The sequence below is a fragment of the Camelina sativa genome, chromosome 3 (genome assembly GCF_030686135.1).
Source record: "Camelina sativa cultivar CO46 ecotype springtype chromosome 3, ASM3068613v1".
Classification (NCBI taxonomy): domain Eukaryota; kingdom Viridiplantae; phylum Streptophyta; class Magnoliopsida; order Brassicales; family Brassicaceae; genus Camelina; species Camelina sativa.
Window position 1 is genome coordinate 14,587,046 of NC_141882.1, and position 14,770 is coordinate 14,601,815.

At 36.2% G+C, this 14,770-nt stretch overlaps 4 protein-coding genes across 8 annotated transcripts; 3 read left to right on the forward strand and 1 right to left on the reverse strand.

Moving 5' to 3' along the window:
* Positions 1-89: 89 nt before the first annotated feature.
* On the forward strand, positions 90-2,690 carry LOC104777244 (uncharacterized). 2 transcript variants are annotated; one of them, XM_087504758.1, is made up of 4 exons: positions 611-801; positions 947-1,167; positions 1,244-1,605; positions 2,107-2,690. In XM_087504758.1, the coding sequence occupies exons 3-4, from the start codon at positions 1,259-1,261 to the stop codon at positions 2,552-2,554; spliced, it is 795 nt and encodes a 264-aa protein (XP_087360884.1). In that variant the 5' UTR covers positions 611-801; positions 947-1,167; positions 1,244-1,258; the 3' UTR covers positions 2,555-2,690. The 2 variants fall into 2 exon arrangements, with proteins under 2 accessions (XP_019099338.2, XP_087360884.1); XM_019243793.2 differs by having other exon boundaries at positions 90-1,167.
* A 44-nt stretch (positions 2,691-2,734) lies between these two features.
* On the reverse strand, positions 2,735-6,240 carry LOC104777245 (protein IWS1 homolog 1). The gene is made up of 11 exons (XM_010501455.2): positions 5,707-6,240; positions 4,961-5,426; positions 4,734-4,853; positions 4,430-4,650; positions 4,214-4,343; positions 4,064-4,126; positions 3,893-3,970; positions 3,721-3,812; positions 3,568-3,624; positions 3,304-3,475; positions 2,735-3,112 (listed from the first exon to the last, which is right to left on the reverse strand). The coding sequence occupies exons 1-11, from the start codon at positions 5,724-5,726 to the stop codon at positions 3,014-3,016; spliced, it is 1,518 nt and encodes a 505-aa protein (XP_010499757.1). The 5' UTR covers positions 5,727-6,240; the 3' UTR covers positions 2,735-3,013.
* Positions 6,241-8,252: 2,012 nt separating this feature from the next.
* LOC104777246 (bZIP transcription factor 68) lies at positions 8,253-11,397 on the forward strand. Of its 3 annotated transcripts, none has more exons than XM_010501457.3 (13): positions 8,253-8,446; positions 8,720-8,918; positions 8,996-9,052; positions 9,137-9,211; positions 9,412-9,501; positions 9,589-9,648; positions 9,729-9,898; positions 10,030-10,084; positions 10,175-10,205; positions 10,309-10,541; positions 10,616-10,693; positions 10,783-10,908; positions 10,985-11,397. In XM_010501457.3, the coding sequence occupies exons 2-13, from the start codon at positions 8,808-8,810 to the stop codon at positions 11,075-11,077; spliced, it is 1,179 nt and encodes a 392-aa protein (XP_010499759.1). In that variant the 5' UTR covers positions 8,253-8,446; positions 8,720-8,807; the 3' UTR covers positions 11,078-11,397. The 3 variants fall into 3 exon arrangements, 2 of the variants coding, with proteins under 2 accessions (XP_010499759.1, XP_087360904.1); XR_015592724.1 differs by having other exon boundaries at positions 8,269-8,446; positions 10,175-10,244; positions 10,318-10,541; XM_087504778.1 differs by having other exon boundaries at positions 8,269-8,446; positions 10,318-10,541.
* A 310-nt stretch (positions 11,398-11,707) lies between these two features.
* On the forward strand, positions 11,708-13,917 carry LOC104777247 (UV-B-induced protein At3g17800, chloroplastic). 2 transcript variants are annotated; one of them, XM_010501458.3, is made up of 3 exons: positions 11,708-11,959; positions 12,174-12,472; positions 12,975-13,917. In XM_010501458.3, exons 1-3 carry the CDS (start codon positions 11,849-11,851, stop codon positions 13,795-13,797), a joined length of 1,233 nt encoding a protein of 410 aa, XP_010499760.1. In that variant the 5' UTR covers positions 11,708-11,848; the 3' UTR covers positions 13,798-13,917. The 2 variants fall into 2 exon arrangements, with proteins under 2 accessions (XP_010499760.1, XP_087360893.1); XM_087504767.1 differs by having other exon boundaries at positions 12,201-12,472.
* Positions 13,918-14,770: the final 853 nt, after the last annotated feature.

Sequence of the window (14,770 nt, forward strand, 5' to 3'; positions counted from 1 at the left end):
AAAGCAACCCAAAACGGATAAACACAATATAATCTTTTTTTTTTGTGCACACACAATATAATATAGAGGAATTGCATAGCAACGACACTGGGGCTAACAATTTGTACAGTGCATCAACAAAAGAACAAACATGTCACAAAAGACTTACAGTAATAATGATCAGTAACAGTGTTCGCTCCACTTTTTGACTTGTCAGATGTGTTCTTGAAGCTTTCTTCATACTTCTTGTTGTGAGGCTTTTTCTTCAAGAAAAAGAGGAGCTTTTGGATTGATTCGATTTTACAGATACATATATCTTTAGATTTTTAGAATCTCCTCTGGTTCTTACGAATCCGGTGGCCAAATCAAGAACAAGAAACCAAAATGGTTAGAAAATAGAATCAAACATAAGAATGATCCACTCAAGACTCAACGGATCCAAAGCGTTGGCTCCATACATTTGCCGGAGAATTCGTCGGAATACACATCGGAAAACTATATGTATATATATTTTTTTTCCAAAGCATTTCCGTATAAATGGTAAGGTGTAAATGAGATATTATTATTAGTCAAACTTGAGATTTAGTAACGAGATCTTTTGCTTTTTATTTGGTAAAGTGAAATACTAAATGTGATTAGTTTATGGACCAAATTAAAAAAAAAAAAAAAGAAGAAAACGTTATCTTTGATGAGGAGAGATCAGATTCTAGAAAATGCTCTCTCATCAAACGCATGTGACATGTGAGAGAGAGAGATGAGTTTTATAAGTATTAATCTTTCTCTATCATTGAGCTATTATTACTCTCCTCAAACCCCAAAAAGGTTTCATTTTTAACCCTCTTTTGAGAATTTTTTGTTTCTGTCCAGGTTGATCCAAATCATGACTTTCTGTGGAAAAGTTTAGTTTTTTACGTTCTTCTGATCTAAAGTTTCCATTTTTGTTCTCTGGGTTTTGTTGTTTTCTTAGTTTCCTTCACGTTGAGAACAACCAATCTTTTAGTCTTCCACGGAAATTAAAATTTGAGTGAAGTTTCGACTTTCTAGCTACTTTGACCCAATCTGTTTGTTATATCTCTCTCGTTTTCATCGACGACTCTGACTTTGTTGAGAAGTTGAGTTTATCTTTGATCGAAACCCCACAAGAGAAGAAGAAGACGGAGGAATCTGATCTGCAATTTTCTTACAGGGGTATACTCTTCTCTTTGGATCATGGGGTTTAGATTCTGTAGCTTGAACTTGTTCTTATTGCTTTTCTCTTGATCAGGAATTTGAAAGACAGATGGGATCTTTCAAGGGTCATGCTTTGCCTGGTACATTGTTCTTGGTGGTTGGAGTATGGCACATTTGGAGCTCAGTTGTTCGGTTCATATCGAATCCTAGTTCATTTCGGGTTCGAGTTTGGCACCCTGTTCCTGGTTTTAACGATAGGGCCAAGTACTTGGAGCTTTACGTTGTTACAATTGGCTCATTCATTGACTTGTGCATTGAGTTTTTGTACTCAACTCATCTCAAGTTCTTTGTTAATGGTGTTCTGAATCCATCTCACATGAATGATTTCGAGCACTCTGGGATGCTTCTCATGTTCTTCATGCTCGGATTTATTGCTTTGCTCTCCGAGAAAACAAGGTATCAAGTGATTGTTTGTTGATACCAGTTATGGTAATGTTAGTTAATTAGTTATAGGGTTGGAACTATTGTGATTTGAAAAGTCAAAAGTTGGGTTTTCAATGATTCTTGACTTAAATTTCGATGAAAAACAATCCTAGAAATGGATCAAGATCGTTTGATAAAATGATTCGATTATAAATAGATTCATTGAGATGCAAGATTGGTATATATCTGTAGAGTTAGGTTGGATTCTTGTTGATTTTGAGTATACAAAAGTGGTTTATTAGTGATTCTTGACTTAGTTTAGATGAAAACAATCCTAAAGATGGATCTTGATCATTGATAAATTGATTCAGTTATCAATAGATCATAAAGATTGGTATATTAGCTTTGAATTTGTGCTAGACCTTTTGGTGATTTTGAGAGCTCAAAAGTTGTTTTTAGTAAATATTGAAATGGATAGAGATATGGATTTATATGAATCAATATATTCACTGTGATCCTTTATATTTGTCATAGGTTACTTCCTCTGCCACAAGAAGCTCTGTGTCTAGTTGCTGCAACAGCTTTTACAGCAGAATGTCTTCTCTTCTTCTTCCACTCCACAAGTCACAAAGGTCTTGAAGGTTATTATCATCTCCTCCTTGTCTTTCTCATCGGTCTCTGTGTCATCTCCTCAATCGCAGGAGCAATCTGCCCTACGAGCTTCCCAGTAGATCTATGCAATGGCATTGCAATGACTCTCCAAGGCCTCTGGTTTTATCAGACAGCTTTCACTCTCTATGGCCCTATGATGCCTCAAGGCTGCAGTTTAAAACAAAACTCTGTAGTTTGCAGATCAGTGGACTCTGAAGTCTCTGGAGAGTTTCTAGCTAATTTTCAGCTCTTCTCTTTGGTTCTTGCTGTTCTTGCCTGCGTTGTGGGTTCATATGTTTTTGCAGCTTCCAAATATGGAGTGAGTAGATGAGAGACTTAGCAAGTAGTAATTAGAAATTTTGTTTTTCATTGTTACAGAGTTTCAGAAAGATATAAAGAAAGTGACTTTGTTTTTTTTTTTTTGCTGCATTTGTGTCTGCAAATAACAACAAGCCAATTTTGAGTTATTTTAGTGTTCAAGCTCGAAAAGTAAACAGGAAAATCTCGTAACTTTATTGTGAAACGGATTGAAAATTCATTATCAAAATATAAGAATACTTTTTTCTGCTCACAAGAAAAGTGACGAACAAAGTGTTTTCACTTCCCATTACATTAGAGCTCCAAGCAAACCATATATAGAAGAGTACAAATACGTATAAACCCCAATGCCTTCAAGTCTTTGACTTCACCTCGAAGACCTTTAAACATTGACACAATCAAACTTGGAGGATAATAAGATAGAAGAGCCAGTTCCATTGTGGCTCGACGGTCCGGCCTGGTTGCAACCTCTCTATAGGTACTTGATCATACCCCGACCTTCCACGCTCACCTTCGTGGCCTGCAACCGCTTCTTCTTTGTTCCTTTTAGCTGTTGAAGTTTCTTGTTCATCTGCAATGAACACAAAAGAGCCAGCTCAAGGGGTATAAAAGAGCAGCTAAAGGTTTTTGTTTATATACTATGACAACAAGGATTTTGGTTGTATACAGATCCCAAGTCTAAATGTTATCCAGACTAAATATGTACTTAAACTATATGGTGTTTTGTCTGTCTGCCATAGATAACAGATAAAAGTATTTAACCTTGACCCGACGCTGGTCCTGAGAAACCTGTTTCGCACGGGCTCTGATCTCATCCGGGTCAATCTTGGATTGAGGACGGATCAAAAAGTCCAATGGGGTTGCTTCAGGCCTCATCGTCATTTGCCTGTCTCCCCTTGAACTCTGACCCGAAGTCAGACCAGATTTACGTTCCCTAAATATTTATCAACAAACAATGAGTAGTGTTAAAAACATATCTTTAAAAAGTTCATATATCCAAAAATTCAGAAGAGCTGTTTTGCATACCGAATTTCCAAGTCGAAGTCACCATCTCTGGACTCCATTGTTGCTTTGTTGGTAGGTCTATGTGAACCCCAGTAGAACAAGAGAAGCTATGAATCAGTATATGAAATGTGAAAGCGAGTAAAATCGAATATAATTCAAGGTTTCGGGATATACTTCTTCACTGGTGGCCTTCTATAGGGAACCCTATCTTCATCGAGATTTCTCATGTCCTCAAACCTAGTACTCTTATTGAAAATCGGACGAGACTGCAACATCAAAGTATATAGTAAGCAAATGGTTGAAAATTCATTTCAAGCGGTTGGAGCTATTGAAAAAAGATGTTTACCCATTTATCAACCAAATCCTTAGCAAGTCGTCTGTTGGAATTAGTTTCCTCTTCGGACTTTGATAAGAACATAATGACCTGCCAAAGCCAGAACAAATTTAAGTTCCTGGCTGGGAATATAAATTCCTACATACCGATTTGTCAATTTGTATCAGGTAAATGTATCCTAACCTTTCCAAGCCCACTCTTTTTCAATTGCTCCCTTCTATCGAACTGATCCAAGTCAATTGGAAACTGCAAGACAAAGTCAGGAATGAATAACGGAGCTAGAAAGGGTCAAAACCACGCAAAAAATTTCTTTACAGGGAAACAGGAGCCTACATCAGTAAGAACTCTTAGAATAGCTGCACGGATGTTTATATTTGGCAAGCTTCCATCTGGAAGAGGCTCAAGCCAATTCTTCAACAGAGTTAAAACACCATGGTCCAGGAATTCTGTTTGAAGTTGCTTCCTGGATAAAGAACGATTATGCGTTATTACAAAACAGATTGGTAGGAAGAGAGTATATAGGATAACAGTAGTAATTTTGCAACTTACTTTCCAAGTACATCGGTAAGAAGCGACAGTTTCTTAAGTTTGTTGATAGCAGGCTTCCCTTGTCTATTAAGTTCTGCATCTTCCTCGGCAGTGAGCTCAAGCTCAGCCATCACATTCTCAACCAAGAGCGCGACTTCAGCAGGATTTCTCTCAGTCTTTTTCTTTTTCTTCCCCATTTTGAAAAGGTTATTTACCTCATCATCGTCCTCACCCTCCTCTGCCTGTTTTTTCATAACAAAAATATTATGTATCATCAAACAAAAAGCTAGATTCAGAGATTAAAAATTCAAGACCCTAGTCATACCTGAGGATAATGGGTTGGAGAACGGTCTCCAGCGTCACCTCCATACCTCTCAGAAGGATCCAAACCAGTATCGTCAATGAAATTATCGTCATCCATAGTCCTAACACCTTCTTCATCATTCTATAACATAAACGAAACACTTTTATAAGATGAAAAAAACAAACTTCCGTCTCATTCATTCATTAATGGTTAATGCAATCTCAAGAAGTATAGCCAAAGTGGTGCACCTCTGGGTTATGGGCAATAGATTTCCACATCTCATCAATCTCTTCTGACTTCCTCTCTCCACGGTTTGGGAACTTATGCCTTTTATCCTTCCCACTACCACTACTACTTCGATCCTTCTCCTTCTTCCTCTTCCTACCAACCTTATCATCATAATCAGTACCACCTCCTCCTCCTCCTCCTCCTCTTCCTTCCATGAACTCATCGAACTCCGCATCATCCACCTCCTCATCAATCAATTCAGGAACATCGATAGTACGTTCACTAGACGATTTCTTCACCAACCTCTTCCTCGGTTTGGCTACTTTATCGTTATCATAACCATGCGTTTGTATCCCATCAACATCCCAATCTCCCATATCATCAGCCAAGTCTTCATCAAAGTCCTGAAGTGGCTCTGTAGATGGCTCACGATCGTTTCCAATATCATCAAAGTCCACTATTGGCTCTCCATCAACATCACGGTACCTGGGAAACAAAAAAATGCAAAACAATCTATTCAACCCCAAAAAAAAAAAAAGTGTGTGAATCTGAAACACAGAAGGATTGAAAAAATGAAGCTTTACGTATGCCCATGAAACAAAATACTCTTTTCTAATCAAATCGAAATCGAAATTTGAAAAAAATCGAAGACGAAGAGATTGATTTCGGTAACCCTAGATTCAATCAAAGGGGGATGAAGCTGAGATTTTTGATCTGCAAAACAAAGCTAAAAATTTCGAATTGAAGAGAAAGAAGAAGAACTTACGGATCATCCTCGAAACCCATTTAATCTCAGCTTCTAGAAATGATTCAACAGATATAATTCACGAACTTTTTGATCTTCGAGTTGTGTCGTGAGGGGGAGAGAGGAGGAGGAAGGAAGAAAAGAATTGGGATCGTTTCTATTGAGATAATCCGACGGTCTCGATTAAAGAATGATTCAACAGTTTAGATCACGCCACGTCATCAATTCCCTCAGTAAGCATTAAATAGTATTGACTTGGTAATGTTAACTGTTAACAAAGTCAACTCTCCCTAGTCAAAAAGAGGGAAAAAAAAAAAAAAACTTCTAAATTACTTGTCGTTTAAACCGACTACAAAATATTCTTGTCTGTTGATAAGTCTTAGTAAATGTTAATGGTGTTGGTCATGTTCGTTTGCCAGTCGGTGGTGTTCGTTTGTATGCGCTGGTTCAGCAGCGACCAGTCACAGCAATTATCACCAACGATCATCGACCAGAATTTTTAATCGCTAAAGTTTTCAGCGATCAGTTGCTAAAACTAGTAACGAACAACATAGCAACTAAAAAGAAAAAAATTGATATATTTAAATATGATCTCAATTAAAATTAATTAAATAACAATATAACTACATATAGTTATTAAAATTAAACTAAATCTAACTAAATAAAATAACAAATTAATTTGAATATATTTAAATAAATTTCTAAGAAAATAAGTTATATGAAAAAAATTAACAATATTAAAATAAACAAATTAAAAATAAAATTCAAATTAATTATTTAAAAATCTGTAAATATGTTTTTAATTTATTTTTATGGGTATATATAATTTCTATTTTAAATAAAATAAAAATTATCAAAAATTAAATTTTATATAATTTCTATTTTAAATTTTATTTAATTTATTTTTATGGGTATATATAGTTTCTAGCAACAGTCGCAGTAATCGCTAGCGACAGACAAACGAACAACATACGCTGTCGCTGAAATTTGTTGATGGTCGTTGTTGCTAAATCCAGCGACAGGCAAACGAACAGGGCCGTCGTTTTCAAAACCAAATTTGGGGATGTTGATAATCTATACTTAAAACACAAATTGTTAAATGTTTGTTCTAAATCCGAAAAACCGACATTGATCTTTGAGGGGCTATATGCTTCTCTCGACACATGAGAGGGCTTGGTGCCTATCCTAAAATTGATGATAACGAATTTGAATTTAAGTAATATCGTCCATTACATATATGCTTTCACGGGCTTCACTAAAAAAGACTTAGGGACTGTTAAGAGTCTTCATAATTGTTTCTCTTAGGAATGCAAATTATGCAATATTGAACATAGCATTCAAATACCCTCTTCCAAAACATACACATACTATACTAGAATAGAGTCAGACAGTCCAATAAATGCCTCGACTTGATCCTTTGGAGTTCAACCAAATAATGAAAAATGTATATATATATATATATATGATATAGTTTTATTAGTTTAGAATTTCATATATATCATATAAGGTTGAGTCAATATTTTATCTTCATATTATACGAAAAATGAAAAGAAAATTGTTTGGAAATGTATAAAAAAGAAGTAAATAAATAGGTTTGTTAAGTTATCTTCGATTTATTGCTAGTGTTCAAATCTTGGTCCCTCATGTATGTCTGTCTTTATTTTCCATGATCTCTCGAGGTCCACAAAACAATGTTAGGAACCAAGATTTGAACACTCTTAAGTTGGTGCATTGGAGGCTATAACTGAGGATGCTGGTCTTATAGCTGGAAAGAGGATTAAAGAACATTTTTGGATTAACAGGTAAGAATTTGCTCCACAACACTGCATTGGGCTTAATTATAGTTTTCATCCATATCTATATCTTATATGGATATGATCCCTCATATAACGCCGCAAGTTTCTCTTCTTTTAACACAAGATAGACTTCCCGTCTATCCAAAATAATGCGAAAACGGTAAAGAAAGAAGTTCTCCAAATTTCTCTTTTGTAATATCAAGAGAGAGAGTAAACAATCATACCCTTCCATTACTTCCATTGCATCAGTAAAAACATAAGCATACCCATTTAAAGACGACGCGCTGGCCTCATAACATTTTAACTCTTTTTTGGAATTGATAATCGGTTCACTACAGAATTAATTTTAAGGCATGTAAGCAAACCAAAAATTCTGAGTATCTAACGATTCGAACCGAAAAAATAAAATATAGAACCGAATAATCCGAATTAACCGAATACCCAAAGCTAGTAAAACTGTATTTAAAGTACGAATTTTGTTTATACGAATTAGTGTTCACTAAGTCTTTGTTTTCGTTATGATATGTGAGTGGATGTTATATTTATGAGTGGTTTTGATACGATACAATATTACTGATATGAAATAGGTCGTCGATCAGATCCTAACAAATCTAGGAACTTTCATCATGCATTTTCATCTTGAAGAGGTTAAAGCCTCTACTCGTTAAGTTTTAACTTTTACAAAAAATGTTGTTCAGAGATTTATAGGGTTAATTTCATAAATAAGATAAAGATTTGGGTTTAGTTAAAAATAGTATATTATTCCCTGTCAAGCCCACGCAGCTTCCTCCTCCTCTTCCCCGTCAGAAAACACGACACGACCAATCACCAAAAAAAAACTCTTAACATTCTCTCTTTTGATTCTCTCAAATCTCACTACCAATTTCTGCAAAATCAAATCTTTTTTTGCTTCATTTCACGTATCTGGGTTTTGCTCAGATTGATCAAACATTGCAGATCTTCAGGTTATGTTTTTACCTGTGTTTAATTTCAAAATTACGTCGGAATAGATTCTAAATACAGACTCTAGATTTTGGGGGTGTAGTTCTTTTAGATTTTGTGTTATCGTCTCTTATTTTGGCTCCTCCAGCATTGTTAAGTTTAAAAGTTAGGTTTTTTTTTGGAATCATGAGATAAAAATGTGCCTTTTTTCGCTTCTGGGATTATCAGTTGAATTGCTTAGGAACTGTATTGGTTCAACGTTTTAGTTACCCAACTGTGTGACATCTAATTTGCAGGATTTGTTAGGTTTGAGAACTTGTTCTGGTTTTGTGTGAAGAAGCGTTCACTGGTTGGTTAGAAGTTGGTGAATGTGATCAAGGGTTAATGGGTAGCAGCGAGATGGAGAAATCGGGTAAAGAGAAAGAGCCTAAGACTCCACCGCCAACGTCTTCTTCTTCTTCTTCTGCTCCTGCTGCCGCTGCTGCTATTTCACAGGTTTGCATTGGTGTGTAAATTTGGTGTAGCAAAGTGTTTTTGTTAGTGTTAAGGCTTTGATGTTATTTTGTTTGTAGGAACCTACTTCTGCTGTGAGTGCTGGAATGTCTACTCAAGATTGGTCTGGTTTCCAGGTCTAATACAATATTCCTTTGTCTTTCTTGTTTCTTTGTTGCATTTTAGGTGTTATGTGGCTTCATGTTTTTCTTGTTGAACAGGCTTATTCTCCTATGCCGCCTCATGGTTACGTAGCATCAAGTCCTCAACCTCACCCTTATATGTGGGGCGTTCAGGTAAATTGCATTGTCTTTCCACCTGATTCTGTTGATTTTAGATGGTTTTAAGCATTCTTTGGAGCTTCAGGGGATTACTTGGCGAATCACAGAACTGTTACTATCGATATCTTCAGACTTTTGGATATATTATGTTGATCACTTGTCTAGATTTAATGTATGTAGCATCAACTTAAAAAATTGTGATTTTCTTCTTGTAGCATATGATGCCTCCTTATGGAACACCGCCTCATCCGTATGTTGCAATGTATCCTCCAGGTGGCATGTACGCACATCCTTCATTACCTCCGGTACTGTTACAGTTTGAATCTTCGGTTACGTACTTGAAAATAGTGAATGTTTTTGTTATTCTGTTAACATGTTCTGTGCTGCAACAGGGGTCTTATCCATATAGTCCCTATGCAATGCCTTCTCCTAATGGAATGGCTGAAGCTTCTGTGAGTTTTCCCTTTTATCATTTTATTTCATTAGAGTTTGGGTCAGATGGGATCTTGTTTGAGGATTGTTTTCGATTCAGGGTAATACTGGAAGTGGTATCGAGGGTGATGGTAAACCATCTGATGGGAAGGAAAAATTGCCAATCAAAAGATCAAAAGGAAGCTTGGGGAGTTCGAATATGATTATAGGAAAGAACAATGAAACTGGAAAAAACTCAGGAGCATCTGCTAATGGAGCTTGTTCTAAAAGGCATGTGACTTCATTTTTGTATGAAAATTGAAATCGTGTTGGCATACTGAATACTTATGATTGCTAGCTAGCAATGATAATGTTATTGAATGGATTTGTTAAAATTGTCTGATTTGTTCATTGGTTAACAGTGCTGAAAGCGCTTCTGATGGATCAAGTGACGGAAGTGATGCAAATTCACAAAATGTAAGTTTCTATTCTAGCAGTCCATTGAATAACGTTGGATTTTCACATTAAGGAGCGTTTATGAATATGATCATGGTATTGACTTTGTAGGACTCTGGCTCTAGACACAATGGGAAGGATGGTTAGCAAATATAGCTTTTTAATTCTCACCTCTTCACATGTAATGACCTAAATGTTAAAATCTGCTTATATAGAGATTGTTCTTTCTTGTTTAATAATTCAAGGTGAAACAGCTTCAGAGAGTGGTGGTTCAGCTCATGGACCACCCCGTAATGGAAATAATCTACCTGTGAGCCAGACCGTCGCGATCATGCCAGTGTCGGCTACAGGTGTTCCAGGCCCACCAACAAATCTAAATATCGGAATGGATTATTGGAGTGGTCATGGGAATGTTCCTGGAGCAGTTCCAGGAGTTGTGGTAGATGGTTCCCAATCACAGCCATGGTTACAAGTTTGTGTAAGTGTCTCCTCTTCTTACTTCTCCTTTACGATTTTTCAAGTAGCTTGTTTGATTGTGTTGTGAATATTCAGGATGAGAGAGAGCTTAAGCGACAGAGACGGAAGCAATCCAATAGGGAGTCTGCTCGTAGATCCAGGTTGCGTAAACAGGTATATATCATAAAACATATTTCTTCAAGCCGCTCTAGCGTCATGCCTATCGAGTATGAATGATCAAAACCTTTTCTGTGTGTGTTAAGGCGGAATGTGATGAGCTAGCACAACGAGCAGAGGTTTTGAATGGAGAAAACTCAAGTCTTAGAGCAGAAATTAACAAGCTTAAAAGCCAATATGAAGAGCTTGTTGCTGAAAATAGCTCTCTCAAGGTAAAGAATTAGAACAATTTGCTTTGAACAGAGATTTCAAAAGTTGATGTTTTACCTCATAACCGCGTACTTGCAGAGTAAGTTTTCGTCAGTCCCGTCACTGGAAGGAGGAGAGTTGAATAAGAACGAGCAAGAACCACAGAGAAGCGCACGTCAGGATGTTGCGTAGACCACTCTGTAGTTCCTTCAACAACAACTCAGCCTGACCGAAGAACAGCAGCTAATTTAATTTTGGGAACCAGATTTGGTGTGGTTTCTTTAGTGTTTTTAAGCTTTGATGGTACGTTCAAGTAGGAGGAAGTAGGAATAAAAAAAAGGATAGAGTCTCATCGTTAACAAATTGTGTATATTTTCCACTTTTGTTTTGTCTCCAAAAACCGGACTACGCATTGTGTATAGCGATTGCGTTTGGGTCTATCTAGAGAAACGCAAACGCAAATGTTCATCTTTAGAAAATCAGTCAATAATCCAAATTTTCTCTTCTTTTTTTTTTTGTGGCTTTTTTTGATTTGATTTTTGTTCTGAAGGTTGAAAATTCAGGTTTAAGTGAGTAAATTTTTTTTTTCAATTATTATTATTAATTTTTCTAATTTTTCTGTTGAAATTTTTAGGCTATTTTCATAAAAATTTTAGGCTATTTTCATAATTTTTTATTTGGTCAAGTGTATGATATCTAAAAAAAAATGTTAGGAATGTTCTTATTTTCATTTCTAATTTTAGATATTTATACGAAATAAAGTTGTCTTATATTTTTTTTTAGAAAACACTATTTATGTAATTATTTAACTATTTTATATCCGTATATTATTATTATTTTTTGGTTTTTGACATGAGCCACAATTTATTTCGTTCGTAGTCTCTCTCTCTCTCTCTCACAATCTTTTGGGATACGTTTCTCGGAAAAAAAAAATCAAATCAAAAAAACCGAAAAAAAAAAAAAATGCAAGCCATCGGCAGCAGCGGCCATGGCAGGCTTTGCTTCCACCACTGTCACCACTCTCTCTCCTCCAAGTTCCTCTCTCCTTCTTCTTCTCCATCCCTTCTCCCTCAGGTAAATATTATTATTATATTACTCTCGTTTCCCCGATTTGAGGAAATCACTTTCCCGGAATTTTGAATGATTCACTACTTCAAATCTTTACGAGGTTAGGTTAAGTATAGACTCGATTTGAAGATGATGAGTGATGAACCAAAACCACTCAGTCTCTTGGATTTGATTCCAGTTATTGTTTTTTTTTTTTGCTTTCGTTGTGTTAAAATTACAGAGATGCCATTCGTTTTGTATTCCGAAGCTTGGAAGTACCTATGAGAATGGCCGAGGAAGAGGTGGTGTGACGACGACAGTGAGAGCTTTGGGAGAAGAAGAAGAAGAAGACTCTTTTGAGAACTTTGCTCCGCTTGCTCCTGTTGAGCTTGAATCTCATGTGGGACAGCTTTTGGAACAGATTCTTAGAACTCATCCTCATCTTTTCCCCGTTACTGTCGATGAGCAGCTCGAGAAATTCGCCGCTGAGAACGAGACTCTTAAAGCCGATGCGTCTTCCTCACAAGATATTCTCTCTAAGTAAGTCTTCTTTTGCTTACAACATATCACACTTTGGGAATAAATCTCTTACAATGCTTAAGTATAGAATCTTAGGGCTTAGATTTTGTATTGGCTGAGTCTTCATATAGGCTCCATACAGCTCATTGATGTTTTGGGAATAAGTCTCTTGCAATGCTTTAGGATTTAGGCACAGAACCTTAGGGTTAGATACCGTATTGGTGGAGTCTACGTGTTAGTTTCATTCTGTTTCGTTCGTTGCATAAAAACTTACTGAAAATGTGGGAATATGTTTCTTAATTGCAATGCTTACAGAACCTTAGGCTTAGAGCCTTTATTGGTTGAGTCTTCATATTAGGCTCCATCCTGTTTTGATCACTAGTGAGATATATCTTCACTAGCTTCACTAGTAATGAGCAATGCAATTTCACCAGTCTATATGTGTCGGCTCTATTCGATTACATTCATTAGTAATGAGCAATTTTTCAGATCGTTTCGTCCTCGTTGTGTGCTTGATTTGCAGGAGAATATCTGAAGTTAGGGACAAGGACAGACGTAAAACTTTGGCTGAGATCATTTACTGTTTAGTGGTACAACGGTTTGTGGAGAAAGGGATCTCTATGATTCCTCAGATTAAACCAACTTCAGACCCAGCAGGACGGATAGACTTATGGCCAAACCAAGAAGAGAAGCTCGAAGTCATTCACTCCGCGGATGCATTCGAGATGATACAGAGTCACTTGTCTTCAGTTCTTGGAGACCGAACAGCGGTTAGTCCTTTAAGCTCTATAGTTCAGATAAGCAAAATCAAACTCGGAAAACTCTACGCTGCTTCCGCCATGTATGGCTATTTCCTTAGAAGAGTAGACCAAAGATACCAGCTCGAGAGAACCATGAACACACTTCCAAAACGGCCTGAGAAAACCAGGGAACGTTTCGAAGAGCCCTCGCCTCCTTACCCGTTATGGGACCCGAATTCCTTGATCAGGATCCAACCAGAGGAATATGACCCCGATGAATACGCCATACAAAGAAATGAAGATGAGTCATCGTCTTATGGGTTGAGATCATATGTTACGTATTTGGACTCGGATACGCTTCAGAGATATGCCACGATACGTTCTAAAGAAGCCATGACTCTGATTGAGAAGCAGACGCAAGCGCTCTTTGGGCGACCGGACATAAGGATACTCGAGGACGGTAAGCTTGATACTTCTAATGACGAGGTTATGTCTTTGAGTGTCTCTGGACTTGCGATGTTGGTTTTGGAAGCTGTGGCTTTTGGGTCTTTCTTATGGGATTCAGAGAGCTATGTTGAATCCAAATACCATTTCCTCAAGGCTTGAGTTTAGTCCCTCCTTGACATTGTACTTTTTGAAAGTAGTGAATGAATGTAAATGTTAATGTGTCATGGGAGAATTGTTAACGACTCATATTTGTTAAATTGAATAAACTACATTTCAAAACCTTAGATTTAAAATCAAGCATATATATTAGCTCAATTTTATATCTTCTTCTGTCCCAAAAATTAAATTACATAAATAGAAGGTAAGAAACTTTCTCATTTTTATCTTAAGCTTAAATTCTGGAAAGTATTTATACACCACTTCAGGTTTCAAATCCCAATTATATACGTCTTACGATTAAAATAAATGAAACTTTTTTGTAATGAAACATCATTACATTAGTATATCTCAACTTGGGGACACGGTACCACAAGCGCACAAAACTTGCATAATAATTAATCTACAAAAACATTATCATTATCCATACAGATAAGTATGGGAGATGATTACATGACATACCCTACCATATGCAGTTCTCCTAACCAATTGAGTCATATCTTGTGTGTTTGTAAGTTAACCAAATTATTATTATTGGTTAAATATCAATTTCCAATAATTTTGTTAGAGAAGAACATCCTCAATTATTGTAATTTGGATTGTGTTTGTACTATATATGGATCAAGTCCCTACTGAGTTATACATATTATATAATAAGCATCTTCGAATAAATAATGTTCCTAGCTTCAATTTTAAGGTATCTTTTAAATCGATTTATGTGTACACATTTAACTTATAAAATTATTAACAATCCAAATAACATTTTCTCATTTAGCCCATATATATATAGATATATATTTTTTCAAGACACTATTGTCGCCTAAATCCTCATTGGTTTCTATAAGACTACACAGAGCTATACAACCTGAAACACAGATGATGCAATTATTAGTTATCAGCTTAAAATAACAACAATAAGGGTAATTTATAGTGGAGATGCTAGATAAACTATTTCGTTAGTAATGATGACATCCAC

Bases quoted from the DNA above. Each gene is read 5' to 3' on its own strand.
- LOC104777244 (XM_019243793.2), top strand. From the start codon at position 1,259: ATGGGATCTTTCAAGGGTCATGCTTTGCCTGGTACATTGTTCTTGGTG. The intron at 1,606-2,106 runs GTATCAAGTGAT...TATTTGTCATAG, and splicing joins TTGCTCTCCGAGAAAACAAG to GTTACTTCCTCTGCCACAAG.
- LOC104777245 (XM_010501455.2), bottom strand. From the start codon at position 5,726: ATGGGTTTCGAGGATGATCC. The intron at 4,127-4,213 runs GTAGGCTCCTGT...TTTGTCTTGCAG, and splicing joins TTCTAAGAGTTCTTACTGAT to TTTCCAATTGACTTGGATCA. The intron at 3,476-3,567 runs GTATGCAAAACA...ATAAATATTTAG, and splicing joins GACTTCGACTTGGAAATTCG to GGAACGTAAATCTGGTCTGA.
- LOC104777246 (XM_010501457.3), top strand. From the start codon at position 8,808: ATGGGTAGCAGCGAGATGGAGAAATCGGGTAAAGAGAAAGAGCCTAAG. The intron at 9,212-9,411 runs GTAAATTGCATT...TTCTTCTTGTAG, and splicing joins CTTATATGTGGGGCGTTCAG to CATATGATGCCTCCTTATGG. The intron at 10,085-10,174 runs GTAAGTTTCTAT...TTGACTTTGTAG, and splicing joins GTGATGCAAATTCACAAAAT to GACTCTGGCTCTAGACACAA.
- LOC104777247 (XM_010501458.3), top strand. From the start codon at position 11,849: ATGCAAGCCATCGGCAGCAGCGGCCATGGCAGGCTTTGCTTCCACCAC. The intron at 11,960-12,173 runs GTAAATATTATT...TTAAAATTACAG, and splicing joins CTCCATCCCTTCTCCCTCAG to AGATGCCATTCGTTTTGTAT. The intron at 12,473-12,974 runs GTAAGTCTTCTT...CTTGATTTGCAG, and splicing joins TCACAAGATATTCTCTCTAA to GAGAATATCTGAAGTTAGGG.